Consider the following 18012-nt stretch of genomic DNA (forward strand, 5'->3'; position numbering starts at 1 on the left):
AGTGTAAAGACAGCAACATGGAATTGTTCACAATCTGTATGTTCAAAAGAAATTAACAAATAAGGGAAAGAAAACACTACTGCCACTACTCTACAAATAAGATTTTTAAATTCTGTAGCTGACAGTTTCACGTGTAACGTTATGGACTCTTACCCTTTTGGTTCAGAAACAAGACGAAAAACTGCACAGCATTCTGGCTGCAGACCTCTCACTTTAAGTGCCTTCATGAGACAATCATGTAAGGTCATCCCATTTCGCACATTTACCTGTGTCCAAAGGAAAAAAAAAAAAGTACTGCGTGATGGTTTCATTCATTTACGCTTCTTTGAGGAAAAGAGTATCCAGCCCTCTCCTTTTCTGCAACTGGTGACTTTTAAACAAATAAATAAGTGTCTGAATTATGTAATGACAAAATTCTGTGCCCTCCAGTTTAACTCACTGCACATTAAGCCAATCTGTCAGGCAGGCATTTTCTGCTACCGTGCACTCAGGCAAAGGAAGTTTGAAGGCCATTTTATTACTTTCATTTCTTACAACTACTAAACTTCTGTGAACCAAATTTGTACAATGCTTTTACACACAGGTAGGCTATAAAAACAATAGAAATGCAGGCAAATGGAAACACTAAGTCTAAAAAAAGACTGAATTTAGATTCTAGAGAGCTCGGGTCAAGATTTTAGTTAATACTGGCGTATTCAGCTCTTGGAAATCTCACAGCAGTGAAGCTTCTTGAGGAACACTAATTACCAGGCTTCCCTGCAGACAGACTTCTACTGAGTAAAACGGTAATAGAAATGACTGTGATACAAAACATAGGCATCACTGTTCACATCAGCCAACCGCTGTCTTTTAATCTTGAATATACACATCGACGTATCTTACTCCAGTATATTGGGAAAAATACAGCAGCAAGGTGGAGAAATACTAGGTCCCAAAATACAGCCATACAGCTCACAACTTGAGTCCCCAAGAACTGGAAAATCGATGGCAACATATTCAAAAACACAGGACAGGTTTTGTGAAGCTTGGCATTTTGATAGTAAAAATAAACATCATAGTATTGGCAGTGGAAACAATACCACTTTTCTTCCATCAAGGTAACACAGACTTACCACTGTACGTTGCTTGTTGGGCAAGAAAACTCGAATGGTATTACTGGTTTTGGAAGTATCTGATATCTTGCCATCATCAGATGCTCGGCGCTGATAACCAAACTGCTGGACAATGGTCGGTGAAATGCAGTTTGGGCCATCAAAGACAGAATCCTTGAGTCCAAAACCATTACTGATAGTCTTCCAAGCTCCCTGAATGTGCTCCATGGATGCAGTCTAGGGAAACAACAAAATTAGAGGAATGAGGGAAAATCACAGCATCCTTCACCATGAAGAGCTATTCAATCTTCCTGACACAGCAGACCTCCTCACCATTTGTTCTCAGACATATCTGAGGACTGCATTGCCTCTTCCCTTGTGAGATGTTCAACCCACACGTACACAGTACAGTTTACCCACATCTGTGAAGTACTCCACAAACTCAATGCTCACAACTGTCCAGTGCAAGTGCCAAGTTTACAGATTAACTTCAGATTCACCATTAGTGACTTCTGAACACTGCCTACGTTCCTGGTCACCTCTGTGAAAGGGAAACTCATATAAGCCTGATAAGTCAAGAAATGCCAAAATAAAGGTCTCCCAAACAACTGCAAGGACTGACAGACCTACACTATTCCCCAGAAATTCAGTTCATAGCACCAAAAGCTCTTTTACTAAGCACCTATCAGTTTCTAATACATCTCACTTCATGCTGTTCTTTCTCTGTTGTAAATTATTTGAATGCTCCCATCCATTTCCTCACATCCTTGCTGTTTTCTACGACTGAAGAGATAAAGCAATGGAATTCATGGAAAAATATCTCACTGGTATTAAGTGCCCATTTGGGGATTCCCAAAAGGATAAACGTGAATTTCAAAGCATTACACTCAAAGCACAACTCCAAAAAGCCTTCACTAGATTCATAAGCACTCAACACTGGTGAAGATTTGAACCCAGATGTGACAAACGTTTAAAAAGGAAACATAACCAATAACTGTAAATAACAAAGGCTTGGTTCATGTGAAGCACACACCATTGCACACAGACTTTGCAATAGAAGCAAGAAGAAAAAAATAATCCTCAGCCACTCTCTGCTGCCTACCTCATTCTTTAGGCATCTTTCAACTTATGTAACAAATCTACTCTATGTGATACTGCTAAAAATATTAATGGGAATATCAGGTTTCTGTTTCATATTTCAGAGAAACACTATCAGGCAGAAAGGAATGTCATCATTTTGGTGCTATTTTCCAGCAACTCTTCATCAGAATTACTACGGCCTGTCTTCAAGTGCAGAACTGCAACAGCAGCACTCAAGTAATATTTTAAGATATAAAAGTATGAGCAAATTGATCTCCTTCTAGGTCCGCTACTGTGACAATACTGATAGTGATAAACCTCATCTTTTACACGCTTATAGAAAAAAAATCTCCTATTATTCCTCTACCTCCCACAGATATATTATAGACTGTGAGAGACATTTGTACACGCACTAAAATGAAATGCAATAAACTGCTGTGCCATGCACATACCTGGCAGTAACAAATTCCTACAAATGACCGACTGAATAGTCCCAAGGATTCACTTCTAAAACCAGATTAGGCAGAAAACTCTCATCAGCGATAAGAGCTCTGAAGTCATAAACACTTATGAAGCTTTTTTCTTCCCTCATGCAGAATGCAATTACAGAGCAGTGCATCTACTTCTACCTAAGCTTTACCAATACTCCCCACAAACATCACTAGAAAGTTCTAATCCCATCCTAAACACAACCTGAACAAACCTGTGGTTCCATTACTGCAATGTCACATTTTCTCAAATCTGTTTGCCTGTTGAAGCAACCAAGAATAAAAATTGTACCAAAGATCAACTAATATAGACAATGTACCTGCATAACATAATGGCAGAATAAAAAGAAAGATATCCTTCCATCAGGAAATCTAAGAGAATCAACAAACATCAACAGTTAAATGTATTTCACCAGCACAAAGTCAACTCAAAATCCCGTCTATTACCACCTACAAAGCAAAACCCCAAAATACTTTAAAGTTACTTTAACTTCTTCCACAACCACCAGAAGTGTTTAGTCTGAACTGTCCAGAATTTGGGTCTGTCTCCCTGAGAAGACGGCTACGAAATGCTGAAAGCTCACAGAGACAAAGCAAACCCCGTCTGTACACGAAGAGAAGTGCCTTGCCCTTTATTTCTGGAAGAGACACCGAGAGCTTTTAAAGACAACATAAACCCAGTCCTCCCTCCCAACAAACACACACAACTTTGCCTGTTTTTCCCATGTGAACAATTAATGGTTATGTTCACATTTAGCAAAATATGCATACAAAGGCAAGACACCTTCCTTACAAAATCCAGATTCCCCTGTTAGAACCAGAACCATTGAACACTCTTTCTGTACCAAACAGAACATCACACACAGCAACAACCTCAGGTAAAGAAAAGCAAAGCTGGTGTTTAGAAGCACTCAACTGTAACTTTTAGTCATTTCTGTTAAGTACAACTGCTGACTTGAGATTCCCCCTCCAAAAAAACCAAAAACCAGCAACAACAAAAAAACATTAAACTGTTATTAGAACAGCCATGGAAGAACGGGACAACCTGGGACCAAAACTCTACAGCATAAAACCCCCATTCATTTTTCATCGGCACTACAAAGAATCCTAAACTGAGTTAGCAGCCCCTGCCTGAAGTGTAATGACCTGTAACATTTACCTCATAATAAAATCTGATAAATAGTGAGAGGGGCTCACCCAGTGCTTTAAGGCGTTCTTTCAGCATCATGAAGATTACTGCAGCCAAAGTCATATTTAAGACTTTATTTTTTAAATGTGGTCAATTCAGATGCATTACTAGAAATAAAAAGCACACTGACCAATGCTTTACTTCACCTGACTGTATCAGAATCACACGACACTCGTGTCACACTCAGATTGGCTTTTCACCAGATGTTACCTTCTTCACAGCAGAGTTCATCAGAAAAGGATGTAGAGAAGATATCCAGATAGATATCCAGACAGATATCCAGGAGAGCCCTGCTTGTGCAGCACAAGGTCATGTGTCCGCAGGGCTATTTGCATTACACAGGCAAGTCAGACTTCGGACAAGCATTTTTTTTTCCCCACAAGTCTTGCTATCAACTGTACACACATTCTCAGACATGTGCCTATTTGCATTTTGAGCTTTCTCATGCTTGAATTGTTTCAAGTACGGATGAAAGCCCCAAACTGTGTTAAGAGTTCCCTGGAACTCATCCACTTTACAGAAAAAACGAAAAAGTTACTCAAATGTCAGCAATCCAGCACATGCCCTTCCCACACAAGTTCTTGAGAACCGAACAAAAGTGACGGAGAATTTCAGCACAAAGAATTATCGGCTTTCTCCTTCTTCAGCCACATGTAGCAAATGAATTAACACTGAGGATGCCACCACTGCTCTTTAAATAAATATCAGTTTTCTGAAAAGACAGCCACCCTAAGGATGAGGCGAACTAAATAACTGCTGACAGGTGATAGATATGCAGGCTACGTGTCTGAATTGTTACACTGAGACTGTTAAAAATGGCTACAAAACAGCAGAGAGTTGGAGGAGGACACAGAGATCCAACTGACAAGATTCCAATCTCCTCAGACCAGTTTTAAATGTGAAGCATATTTCACTGAACATGGGACCTGTGCCAGAACCAGCAGCGCCACAGGCAGGTCCATGCAGCAATTTTATGGAACTGAGCATAGAAACTACGAAGGAACCTGCCATGAGTTTGGGATTTCCTAACCCATCCCACCTGGGACTGTGAGGGAGCGGCTGCGCACCCCACAGCAGGGTACAGGCCTGTGGGACAGAGAGGAGCAGGGGCAGCAGGAGCCAAGAAAAGACTGAAAGGAACCTTCATCTTCTGTGAGCTTACGACACAAGAACAAATGATTCCTCCTTGTACTTGTGAGCCAGTAAATGCACCTGGGAATACTTTAATGTATGTTTCTGCAATGTGAACCAAAGCTAACGTGATAATACTTGACTATTTAAGTTGCAACATGCCTGGACAGCTCGTCTTGTTTCCAATACACAGATAGCTGCAAAGAAACCTGCATGAATTGGCAAACAAAAATTGAACCTAAATAGAAATTACAGACTATACACAAGCAAAATTACTTAGAACATGTCAAACAGTGCCATGAGTGCCTGCAAAGGAAAATTACGTTACGTTCAGCTCTATCTTATATCATCTTACTAAATACTTATATGAATTTACAGTTCTTTGTGTGGGTTTTTACTTGTCAAAGTGTTTGAGGTACAATCTCAGGAAAAAAAACAAAAATAAAAACCCAACCAAACAAACAAACCCACGAGTTGGAAGATAACGCCACAGACCTGACTTACGTGAGGTCTGGATCACTCACAAAAGATCTGTAGTTGTGTGGAAAGGTAAATGGTATCTAGAGGAAAATATCAATAAAGTTCCAAAGAGAGAAAGAGCTTTGCCCTGCAAAGTAAATACCCATCGAGACTGACTAAAGAAAGAGCTTAATTTAAACACACACTTCTGATAAAGCAAACACTGAAACAACTGTAGACATCATATCTATGCTATGGAATTTTTCAGAACACAAAACACAAGTTCTGTAATGGTCAAGGAATACAAGCACAGAAATCATTTGTACTGTGTCCCTTCTCTTGAGAATAACCCATGGAACGTGGAAGGAAGGATTAGGCAGGGTAAGGAGCATGTCAGATTTGTACCTTTAGTTTTCCTTTATGTCAATGAAGTCCTATGACAAAATGATGAAGTGCATCATCTGTGGAAGACAAGACAAAAAACACTTTATTAGCAAACTCTAGCACATATGCAACACAGCGAATCAACAGCCAACCAATTATTTCATGAATTGCAACATTAGAGTTACCTTACCTTCTATCTACCAGTAGTGTTCATGTCCCTCTACTGTTTTTGTTTGTATTTTAATACAACTATCAATGTAAGGAGATGCACTGTATGAGGCCAGACTGCACAACCACCACAATAACTCACCATCATCTCACTGTTATTCAGAAATCACCACAAAAGCCTTTTACAGCTGAAACTCACTGAAGTACACACTGAACACTTCTCTGACATCAGGCCCTTAGTTACACATGCAGCCACCTCGCTGACCCACAAATGTCCCATCAAATCTTGAATCCAAAAAAAGGTAACAAGCTAAGCCTCAAAGGTTATTGCTATCTTGCATACAATTGTAAAAGGAAGAATTCTTAGGGAATCTTGCTTAAAAGATTCTACAGAGACTGTAGATAAGGCATGGAACGCTGTCCTCTGCACACCAAAGGAAAAGGTGAGCTGTACAGTTCTAACAGAAGACGGGTGAGCAATAATGACATACTTAGGAAGTAATCCATGCTGAAACAAAAGCCGATTTCTTCTTTTCCTCAATTACATTACTAAGGGATACAGTGTGTAGAAAATACGACCAGAGAGTACATGTGGGTCAGAAACAGAACAACAGGGCAGATCAGAGGACCAGAGAGACGCATCCTCAAAACAACTACAAAACAACTACCTTGTAAGTGGCTATCTGGGCAATCAGCAGACTGACAAAAACAGGGGTACAGTTACAATCCTCACATTTAGTTGGAAGTCTGGGACAGACTTTGAGAAAAGAAAACCAATCTGTGTGACAGATAATGTCAGACAAAAAAACAGGAGATAAAACTGACAGGCAAGGATTGAGTTCTTGAAGATTTGTATTGCAAAATGAGTGAGAAGAAACCCAATATACCAATCGAGAAAACAGCGTAAAATTCATGCGATGGGTTAAAGAAGGAGCAGGTACAGCACTTCTACCTGCACCCAAAGCAACAGCCATAAGGGAGTAAAGCTGTGTGCTTCTCTTGACAGATAAGAAAAACATGGAAAATGAAAACCACAGTAGAACCATCTGCTAGCAGAACTGCCAAGAATCAAAGTTTAAGTAGTGAGCGAGTTGACAAGAATATCAGCTGTTATTGCAGATGTGAGATTCAATTAAATGTGAGAAGTAGAATTGTTTACCTAAGACAATGGCAAAACTAAGGAAGAAAAAAATGGCTGCAATGCAGGAGGATGCGTGCCTGCTTGTAGGATTCCCACCTGAGACAATGCAGGACAAGAGGAGCAAGGGAAGCAGGTGTTCTGTACAGGAACATGGAACTTGCACAAGTTCATCACGGACCATCCATTGGTATCAAAATACTGTATTGGAAATATTAAGAATCCTGCTACAGAAGTACACCTCATTTCACAAACAGGGAGAACAAGAATTTGGCACAAACAGAACTGCAATACAATAGGTTGCATTTCATTGTTTTCAGGTCACTTGTTTTTGCTGAAAGTTTTACAACATACACCTGGACAATATGTAAGGTTAGAAAAACAGCAGTTCAACTGATTGTGATTCAGGCAGTCCTACACTTGCACAGGTGATGTTCTCTATGTGATGCTTCCACAGCCAAACCACAGCATTACACTGTGCTGCCACTCCTGCTGCTTACTCCAGCTCGTTACCATTGGGCAGGTACAGCAATCTGCCACCAGCAGCGCTGCACATCTCTAACAAGAAACAGTCTGAACTCCTTTACTGCTGTGTGAGAACTGACAGCTTCAAGTTTAGCCAACATCAGGTGGGGTCATGGAAGTTATGACAGAAAAACTCCAACCCACTTATTCCTGGGCTACATGTTTCATTCTTGTCTTTTACATCACATTGCTTACTTAAAGCTTGCACGTGAGAGATGAGGTAGACAAAACACTGTACAAAGGGAACCAAAACAGAAAAACAAAACACAACCTCTGGCTGCCATAAAATACACAAACAGAAGTGAAAGAATCACAATTACAGCAGAGAGGTTATTTGTGATGAGAGGAGAAACAGTATTTTCAAACGTGAGAATCTTAGTCTTGATCTGCCTGATCATGTTATTAAAAATGCTCTTCAGAGCTTGTAGCGCTTCTGTAAAACAGAATAATTCCAGGTAACGTCCTGTAATTTAACATCACAAGGGCAGATCTTACTGGAATGGGTAAAAATAGCACTCGTGGACATGCCAAAGGAGAGACTTTCCACTCTATGGCCACTGCTTGGATTGCAACATCAGCTGGCTCTCTTTTTATAACCACTTGATTGCCAGTGAACAACTTACCGAGAGAGCTCAGAAGGTTGGAGAGACAGGAGAGCAAGGCCAGAATTCACTTTCAGATGAAATCAATGCACTGTATCACTGACACGGCCACTTGGGTCCACCATGTTATTATTGCCTCTATAAGCTTTAAACTTGCTTCTAAAAGCATTTAACACAAATGAATCATGCAATTCAGAATACAGCTTATTTGCTGTTAAACGTCAGCATAAAATCAGAGCCTTGCACACTGTTTCTTTTGGCTGCAGCCCACTCTGGAAGCCACCTTATGCTGCCCAGGTTGCCATTCTCCAATAACCTCATTTTGGTCAATTTCTGGGAACACAACTCCTAATTCCAGCCAGCTCGGAGCAACTACTTTGTAGCACCTGAACCCCACAGATTGCTTTTCCGGCTTGAAAGTAAAGGTAACAATCCAGGGCAACAGTAACGATTAGAACTGCCAGACCAGGGATCAAACAGACAGAAAAGATATTTTGTTCCAAAATGTTCTTGTCAGCTCCCACTGGACTTGTCCAGCTGTCTGACCTCTGCAAGGGAAGCCAGCATCCTCCAATCTCCAGCAACACCTACAGGATTCTCCCTGTCCATACCTACATATTGGAACTGACTGGATGGGGCTGACACACCTTATTGAAATAGTTTAGACCTGAAGGGATTCATATTCAACCAGGCATTATTAAAATAAGGAATATTTACCTGACAGTAACTTGCCATTAACAACTGCCAGGTAAATTCGGGTCCTCTGGAATTCTGAAAGAAGGTTTTACAGGACATGAAGCTGAAGCTGCATCCTACAGATACGATCCTCTTTCAGAGCAACTCGATGTTTCTACAACAAATCTTGAAAAACATCAGATTTTACTGTGTACCAAAATACATCTCCTGCAGCTGGAAGCTGGTCCAGAGGTTATCACTGGTCCTTTCACATTAAGCTTTTTATTTTACAATATATTTACAAAACTAGCAATTCTGGTTGCAGCTTTGGTAGCAGTGAGTTAGGAACACATACATATATATTTAATAATTAAAACAAAAACCAGCCTTTTTTTTCCTCCAGCAGCTCTGCTACCATTGAAGCTTCCAACCCAGCAGTCCTCCCTCCGTGTGCTGTGCTGCTTTGCAGGACCATCGCTCTGTGCTCCTGCAAATCTCACTTCCACAACCATTCCATGCAACTGGATGGGAGGATCCACAGCCCACGTGTTACACTGCGCTTTGTTCACATTCACCACGAAGTTCTCATGTCAAATATCACAAGTAATTTATCCTAAACAGGGGAAATTGTGGACTAAAGCAAAAAGGATGGTAATTTAGGTGCATGTCCAACAAGCAGGCAGTGTTTGGGGGGGGGATGTGGGGCAAAGACACTTAGTTTTTTTCCATAGGTAGGAAGAGAATGCAGGAAGTGAATGGGCAGCGCATTTAGAGGATTTCTCACAGATGGAAAGATCGCTCCAGAAAATACTCAGAGCACGAGCAGATTCAGCAAACATGGTGAAATGACTGAGAACAGAACAAGAGAGTGGAACACACAGAAATAAGTCTGAATTATTGATGGAGTCAACAGAGAAAGGCACTGGAGCAAATGACAACCATAACATACTACAGCAAAACAGAACGGCAGAGCAGTCTCATGTTGAAGTGTCTCAGTAAGTGCTTCGATATTAGCCCTGCAAAGGTTCCATCAAAGACACCTTCCTGCAGCACAGCTCTACCTTGCAGCTCACTCACGTCTCTCCATGCTCCCAAAACACCCGTTTTGAGAACTCCAGTTTGTTCTCTAGTGAAAGAAATTATATAACCAAGTGCCCTATTGGGGGCTCGGAGCCATTTTTCATAGTCTAAAGCTCTGAGCCAGCTTTAATTAACATGGTTAACCCCACGCCACACCCAGCTCCAAGTTAGTGAGGCCACCTCCCTCCAGCTTGTGAGCTAAAAATACGCGCTGCCCCACTGCTCCTAACCGATACTAAGTGTTTCTGCTGGAAGGCAATATTAATTAACACCTTTTTGACAGCTGTTTGTTGGAAATGAATATTTTAGTTTCAGCAGCATAAACTGCATGTGAAATGAAGCAATGTCCTACAGGGGTAAGAGAGAACAGGCAGTGCTACAGCAATCGGTGCAACATCTGCAAAGAGCCACAGTGCAGCACGCAGCGTGCAACAGGGAACAATAAAACAACCTTCTATCCATAAACCTGGAAATACAGGTCCCATCTGCAGGGTTCTCAGCGAAGTGCAAAGAAAACAAAGCAGAGACACACACTCATCGCACACAAAGATGGCTGTGAGGCAACTCCAGAACTCTTTTGCCTCAAGTTAAAACCAATTGGCTTTGGTTTAACCACGCGAGAGCTGTGCTGCACGTAGCCTGGTGAGCAGGATGCATTGAACACAGGCACACCTGCAAATGCAAACAAATGCACTGACCGGGATTCACCGCTGCACCGTCCCATTGAACCCAGAGGTTCTTCTACACCACAACCTTAGCTCTAATTCTTGACATTCCCCACCAGCAGGCAAAAACCTTTGGAAAACAAATAATCGCATCCCACTGTGTCCATTAAAAGCCTTTAAAGAAAAAAAGCTCACTTCTGTAAACACTGTTTACTATCGCTTACAGCTCTTAGCTCTGAAGCCTACCAAGAAAACGCTTTACTCATTTACAAATGACTTGAGAAGGGTTTTGTATATCCCCATCTACTACACACACTGCAGCATCTCAGTACACAAGATGACCATACTCTATTAAACTGCAAAAGGTCAGCACACAGCGCTGCCATCAAATCAGCTCTGTGTGAAATAGACGGCATTTCTAATACAAACACAATCTCCGAGTCACCAAAGGAATCCACGTATGCCAGCTGCTTTTCAAAGCAAAACTGTTGTTTACAGAAAAACAGTGTACGCAGCAGGAGCCAGCAGAGCACTGGGAATTATTCACACGAGTCTGGCCCAAACAGACTTTCTTTTCAGAAAGGCGATGAACATCACCAAACACAGATCTGGACTGCCAGCATGACAGCCATGCAAAGTGAGGTGGACTTCAAAACCAAGAGAAAAAGGAAAAAGCTGTTATTTGCCACAAAGGTGGCAGCATTTGGACACAGTTTCCGAGTGTTACATCAACTCTTCTTACCATTAATTTCTAGAGCGGGCAAAACGTTTGCACAACCCTACTCAAAACAGCCCATTTCTAATTGAGAAGCTGCTTTCAATGACTGTATTTCAAATCAGAAAATACCGAAGGTTTTTGTGTAAGCAGTTACGTATCAAACTGGTACCATGTTGATATAAGCCAGCTGCTCATTTACAAGCGTGTTTATCTTACACTTACTGAAGTCATGCTTAAAACGCTGCTTCAATCACAAGTTTGAATCTTGCTTTACGTATTTTTGTTACTTCCTCAAAGAAAGATAATTTGGACTTATGTAGTTTGGTATTTTAAGAGAAACCGAAGCTCTATTTCTTATCACACAGCCCTTAGATTTCTGCATCTTTAAGCTGGAATACAGTCCATGAACTTACCGCCCTTTCCCATTATTCACCTTTTTCAAGCTGTATTTACATGGAAGTTTTGGAAATCAAACTGCAGTTTGTTCACTCATTTCCTCAGCAACTGGCCCTATGTCACCATGCCATCCACTGTCCTTCCCCCTCACTTCCAAATGTTCTTGAGCTTATTTGTTTATTTCAGCAAAGCAGGCAGGTAAAGGCATTGGGAATACAGAGCTCCCACGGGCTATGGGAACAGGAGGCCAGATTATGGAGGAACCTCTTGCTTCCCCCAGCACTACTGCAGCCCCAGGTGCAGCACATCCCACGTGGCAGAAGCCAAGCAGGGAACCTGCCGGCAGCCAGGAGGGAGGCAGGACACAAAGGAGCAAAGGAGAGGTTCCAGCACAGCAGTATTGGAAAGGGCAAGGGATGCCAGGTGTAACGCAAAGCAGTGGTGAAGGGCAGAACTGAAGGTATCATGGAAGGGAACACTGGCAGAGCGCAGAGGTGACACAGACCCGCACAGAAATAAGTCTATTAAACACAGATATTTAATAGACTTAGCACATCTGCTCCAGTCATTTAAACATTCTGTGTACGTAACACAAAAATGAATTTATTAGCACAACTCCTCCACCTGAAACTCACTGCTTAAGGACTTCTTTAGTCACAGCAATTTCACATAACAGCTTTTTGGTTTCCAGCTCCTGCAACAGCTGAAGAACTACAACAGTTTATTGTATCACCTTCATTTGTTCCTAAAGGCAGAAAACTGGGAAAACTTGTTTTTTTTTCCCTCAGCTCCTGGTTTCTCAACAGCAAATGCGACAAATACCTGAAGTGAGGGGCACGTGTGTCCCAGCAGAAACCAGTGCTGATCCAGCACACCAAGAAGTGCTGACCAACCATTCCCGTAGGTCATGTCTGTGGTTTATAAAATACAAGTTATTTTAATAAGCTGTAGTAAGTTTAGGCCCTGAGACAGCAGTCAAACCCTTAAGTTAGTCAAATAGGATTTGCTGCTATTAAAAAAAAAAAAAAAAAAAAAAAAAAGGCTAATTTTTAAGTGCACAGCAAAAAAAAACAGATTTATATCTTCTTTGGAAAAAAAGAGACTTTCCCTGTCGCTTCCAGCTTTTCCTTCAGAACAGGTCTGTCAGCAGTGTTGCACAATACATTGTCCAGTCCTGAAGATATTAAGCACGGCAACAAACCACATGAAAACACATTCCAGATTTCTGGAAGCACTGCTGCTCCAGCCCAAATAAGCCAGTCCACTGCTGATTTAATGATCTAAGATTGAACTGCTTACCGTATTCATCAGTCATCCGCTACATAAGCATAAAATACAGATCCACACTTATTTTTCTGATTAACTGTAGCCTTAGGGCTTGCCTATGGAAAATATTTATAAGACAAACTAAATGAAAGTCACTTCCATTCTTAATGAACAGATTTAACCAAACTGCTTGGAACTGAACTCTCCCATTCATCACCGCAATCTTTTCTTTCACACCTACACTGCAGGCAAGAGCTAAAGGACAGCAACATCCATTCCAGTTATAACCTACTGTTACCCAACAAAGAAATCTTAGGCAGTGCTTGGATCGGGGTTTTTCAGAAGCTTTAATAGGTAGACAGATTTCAAAAGCTCTAAAGGTCTCTTGTACATCATTACTTCCAAGTATCTTGGCTTAAGTTTAAGGCTTAGTGCACCATAGTCCTTTCTTGGTCTGTGTACCTGCAGCACCCACAGCAGCATCCAGATGGAAACATGTCGTGCCACAGCAATTCTATTACAGAGCTTGAGGCCTCACAGTCCCAGGTGAGCTCCCTTCACCTGCAGACAGGACTTAGAGGTTAAGAAGCAAAGCCTGCTCATGCTGCTGTCCCTGACACGGGCAGGAGGAGCTGCTGCTGGCGAGTTATTTCTGTGTACATTTGAACCGTAGATAAAAGAACAGAGCAGTCCGGGAGCAGCAGCACATCTGCACGGCAACAGCGGGGCGACTCGAAGGAATCGGGAACCTAAACACCCATACTCCAGTCTTTACATACATCTTTTTAGACTGAACCCAAGGCAGCAGCTCACACACACCGCTCTCAGTCACGCTACTACGATACAGTCCCATTTTTTCGGTCACAACCCCACAGGAAGCGCCGCGCGGTGGTGGGACAAGGATCCCGAACAGGAGCCGGAACGGCCCCAGCAGCGGGGCAGCCCCACACACAGCGCCGGGCGCTGACAGACAGAGGCCGCACCGCGCCCAACACACACAGCGGCTGAGGGACCCCGCGCCGCTTCGCCTCCCGTCCCCTCCCCCCGTCCTCGAGCCTTTTGGCACCATCCCCGCTGCCAGGCCCGGGCTCAGCCGCAGCTCTCGGGGCAGAGCCCCCCCGGCCCCACCGTACGGGCACAGCCGAGGCCCCGTTGTCCCCCGGGCCCTGTCAGGGCCGAGAGGCCGCCTCCCCCCGCGACGCCCGAGGCTCCGCTCCAGGCGGCGGCGACATCGAGGAAGAGCCGGGAGAAAGGGCAGAACGGTAAGAAGCGAGTCCCGTATCGAGCCCCGCAGCCCCGCGCCGCCCTACCTATGTCACTCCCTCCCGTCCGCCGCCTCCGGGCTCATCGCCCCTCGTAGCCGTTCGTTTCGTTCCTCATCTAAAATGGCGGCCCCGCACCCAGCGAGACATTTATCCGCCGCCCATCGACCCGCCGGCGCTCGGCTCCTTCCCCGCTCCTGGCTCCTTCCTCCTCGCACCGCCCTCCTCCTCTCGGGCCGCCGAGCACCGAGCAGCCGATGTCAGCGCTCCTCCCCGCTCCTCCCCGCCCCCTCCAGGCGCCGCCATTTGGGAGCGGTGGAAAACGGGCAGGCCGAGCTTCTTTCTCCTCAGCGGAGGAAGGCTCTGAAGGCATCAAGTGCCTACGTTAAATGGCATCAGTGTCCTAAGAACTTTGAAGGATAGACACTGCAATATCAAACATTGCTCCTGTTGCTTATTATTAGTATTTAAGAACATTCACGTTTCCAGTCGTTAGATTAATTAGTATTCAAACAAGCATTTGTCTAAAGAGAGCCTCCTGTAAAGCTCTCTCGGCCTTATTTGGGGCTCCTCTGCCCCAATGTTATGCTGTGTAATCCAGCTCAGCTGAAGTCGCATCAACAGCAAGAGCAAAGGAAAAGCAGCACTGCTGGGCAGCCTGTCCTGAACACCAAGTAAGAAAAGAACAACATACAAAGGCTGCAGCTACTGATGCCCTCCAGGGAGAGGTGTGTAATTGCCATCCCCATTTCAGTCTGCTATGAGGAGCCCTAGAAGGCTGAAACAAATCTTGGTGTCCTCAGAAAACCACAATTCAGTACGTGATTTATGGACATGAATCGCGCCTTTCAGATTCTCAGAGTAGCCTTTCCCACATGTGTCACATTTAAACCAAGAGCCCTCGGATGCACGCACAGTTTACGTGACTTTAACAGGATTCAGAGCCAGACTGTTGGCCCAGGAGAAGCAGAAGGTGAATTCACAGCTGTGTGTACAGTGAATATTTGCATTGCTCAAGACCAAGCGTGTCTGTGTAATGTTGTAGACAGCAGCACAGATCTTGGTAAAAGGAGAACCTTAAAGTACAATAATGTAAAATGAATAAAAACATGACATGAGAAGCTTGAATTTAACATCTTAAGCTTTCAAAAAGGGTAGAAAGATCAAGATTCGTAGTCATAGATCAAACCACTTCAGATAGGGATCTCAAGCTGAGTTTCAGGTAGTTAAACATATCATTTAGAGTTTGTTGGGTTTTTTTTGTATAGTTTTTTGTGGGTTTTTTTATCCTTCATTGTAGAACTTGAATTGCATATGTTTTTATAACAATAGACCATCTTATATATGAAGCTCACAAAGCAGTATACTTGTTTTGCTGGAAAGGAGACTAACACAGTCTGTTCTTAGGAGTTATTTTTGTTATTTTGTTCAGAACAGACTCTATATTTTATCCATATCCAACTACACGTGGATGCTGTTGGGCTGACAACATTGCATGCTGTCACTGTTCAGACACATACCTTTCCTCCAGTCTAATCAGCATCTTTTCAGCCACATACTGAAGCAAAGTCTTGGAATCTTGTCTTTTCCTGTTCATAACTTAGAACGCTTCCTCCCAAAGGTTTCAGTCTCTATCACTATAGATAAGTGCGCAGTGATCTCAGTCGCCCTGGAAAGCATCGAGTCTGGAACAACCTGCGCTATCCAAGAACTCAGCAGAAGTTGTTGAGACTGAGATGGGGTTGGGTAGAGCTGTGTGCCTGCAGGTTCTAACCCACAGGGATTTGCAGTAATACATCTTTTAGGTCCAATTTGGTTTGGTATGTAGAATGGACAGTCCAATACAAAGCTTGTATATGAGTATCGATAAATTCATGTTATTTATTTTCAGGGTCAAGCTAACCTAAAAACTTGAGGGTTAACAGAAGAAACTTTGCATAATAGTTTAGTATGTGTTACAGAATCAGTTCATCTCTAATACTTTATTCCACCTATTAAGCATACATATGACTGTTATTCTTATGTTGCCCTTATATAAACATAACAATAAAAATATTTGACAGAAATGCCAATTGTGGAAGGTTTTAGATGCAAATTTATGTGGAAACACTTAAAAGTAAAACTGAAATAGTTTTTCATTAAACATTGCAGAAATAAATAATTTATTCTGATAATAAGCAGTAACCAACGGTCTTTTAATGAAAAAAATATCACTGATAGTCTTACATGAAAAATATTCTTCAGATTTTCAACAAGCTCCCTACCAGATCTCTATCCTCCATATGCTCTCTCTGCAATTTGTGGTATTAGAGATATCCAGTATCTCAGGCTTATTATATGTAGAGCAGCAGAAAATTTCAGCTCCAATTTCAATGCAATGCAACTTGCTTCTAGGAAAATTCAGAGGTCCTGCTCTGCCCCATCCAGTTCTCTCAGACTCCTCTCCAGACAGGAGATATTAAGTTGCTTTCTTGCATTTTAGCTACTCATTTGCAGTACCTATTACCAAGACTTATCTTCTAACATGAAATGGAACAGTGACATATGAGAGCGCTGGTCAGAACTTTGGAACTTGAGAATTTAAACAAATGTGCTGGTTATGAAGCATTGTCCCTGCTGTGAGACTCAGCCCGAGTCAGTTGGCTCAGTTTGTTATACACACTGTGACTGCCCCTCCATTTGCAAAAGGGGCACAACCTGACCCAAAAATAAATCAACCAACCAACCCAGCCCCCTCACCACCAAAGCCATTTGGTTTAAAAGTGACCTCCACCAAGTTGTATGTGACATAACTATATTTTATTAGGTAATCATCACTGTAACTGTCTCCATCTCCAGTTAGAAATAGATTTGAGAGAGAGCAGGTTCTCAGCATAGGGACTGACTGATGTACCTTTGGTCAGAAACATAACTTGGGAGGCTTGAAAGAAGCGAGAAAGAGTCAATGAGTAACCATTGTATGCTGAGAATATCAAAGCAAGAAAGTAACAGAGCGGGGATGCTGAAGTGATCTGTGCCACCTGCAGAGTGAATAAATGCCCAATTTGAATAAGCAGTAGATGAGCTCCAGCAGGGGAAAAATAATTAATAATAAATACAAATCAAGGCTTTCATTTGTTTGCTGCCTGAATAATCCTTGTTACTTCATAGACAACAAACACAGTAGTTTGATATATACACGTAGTCTATTTTAGAAACCTAACCAAGCTGGTTTATTGGGTTTATTTTGACTTTCTGAAGAAGCCTAACAACAACAGGATCTACTCACAGCAAGGTGCTGCTGTTTAAAAATAACAACCGTAAATAAATAGCTCCTTCCTGACAACATTCTGAAAGATTTGTATTATTATTATTGTTCAAGTACGTGACACAGAGCTGCAGAAATAGTCTGGTGTCTGACTTGGCATTACCTCAAGATGTGCGTTATTTTTCCTGCATATGGACAGTTTGTTGTGTGCAGTATTTGAACTGCATTCTGTACTTAGTTTGGAAACTGGCTGTTGTGGTGATGCACACAGGATGACAGCATTTCAGCTTCATGTGAAGAACAATGGGCATTGAATCAGTAGCAGTGGAATAAGAAAGGGAAGATGTATGTGTGTGCACACGTGTATGTGATTATTTCTGAGTATACATGTTCAAAATACACTGAGGGATGACGGGCAGCAGAACTAAAAATTGTCAGTTTCCCTTTA

The 18012-nt window shown here is 42.4% G+C and overlaps 1 protein-coding gene and 1 long non-coding RNA gene across 7 annotated transcripts in view; one reads left to right on the forward strand and one right to left on the reverse strand.

Annotated features, from left to right (window-relative positions):
- The window catches only part of RAF1 (Raf-1 proto-oncogene, serine/threonine kinase), a 59528-nt gene that overhangs the window by 18558 nt on the left and 22958 nt on the right, over window positions 1-18012 (reverse strand). For 2 of the 6 annotated variants that reach the window (XM_015874721.2, XM_015874717.2), the window contains exons 1-4: window positions 14366-14558; window positions 5844-5899; window positions 1113-1328; window positions 154-266 (exon numbers count right to left, since the gene is read on the reverse strand). In XM_015874721.2, coding sequence (XP_015730207.1) covers window positions 154-266; window positions 1113-1319 — 320 coding nt within the window. In that variant the 5' untranslated portion in view covers window positions 1320-1328; window positions 5844-5899; window positions 14366-14558. Of the gene's footprint in view, window positions 1-153; window positions 267-1112; window positions 1329-5843; window positions 5900-14365; window positions 14559-18012 lie in introns of those variants that run through there. The other 4 variants (XM_032447351.1, XM_015874720.2, XM_015874718.2 and 1 more) reach the window with 3 other exon arrangements.
- The window catches only part of LOC107319686, a 36337-nt gene continuing 31179 nt past the window's right edge, over window positions 12855-18012 (forward strand). The window contains exon 1 of the long non-coding RNA XR_004308850.1: window positions 12855-14317. This is a non-coding gene — a long non-coding RNA (uncharacterized LOC107319686). The remainder of the gene's footprint in view (window positions 14318-18012) is intronic.

Source organism: Coturnix japonica, chromosome 12, assembly GCF_001577835.2.
Source record: "Coturnix japonica isolate 7356 chromosome 12, Coturnix japonica 2.1, whole genome shotgun sequence".
In the NCBI taxonomy this organism is placed as follows: domain Eukaryota; kingdom Metazoa; phylum Chordata; class Aves; order Galliformes; family Phasianidae; genus Coturnix; species Coturnix japonica.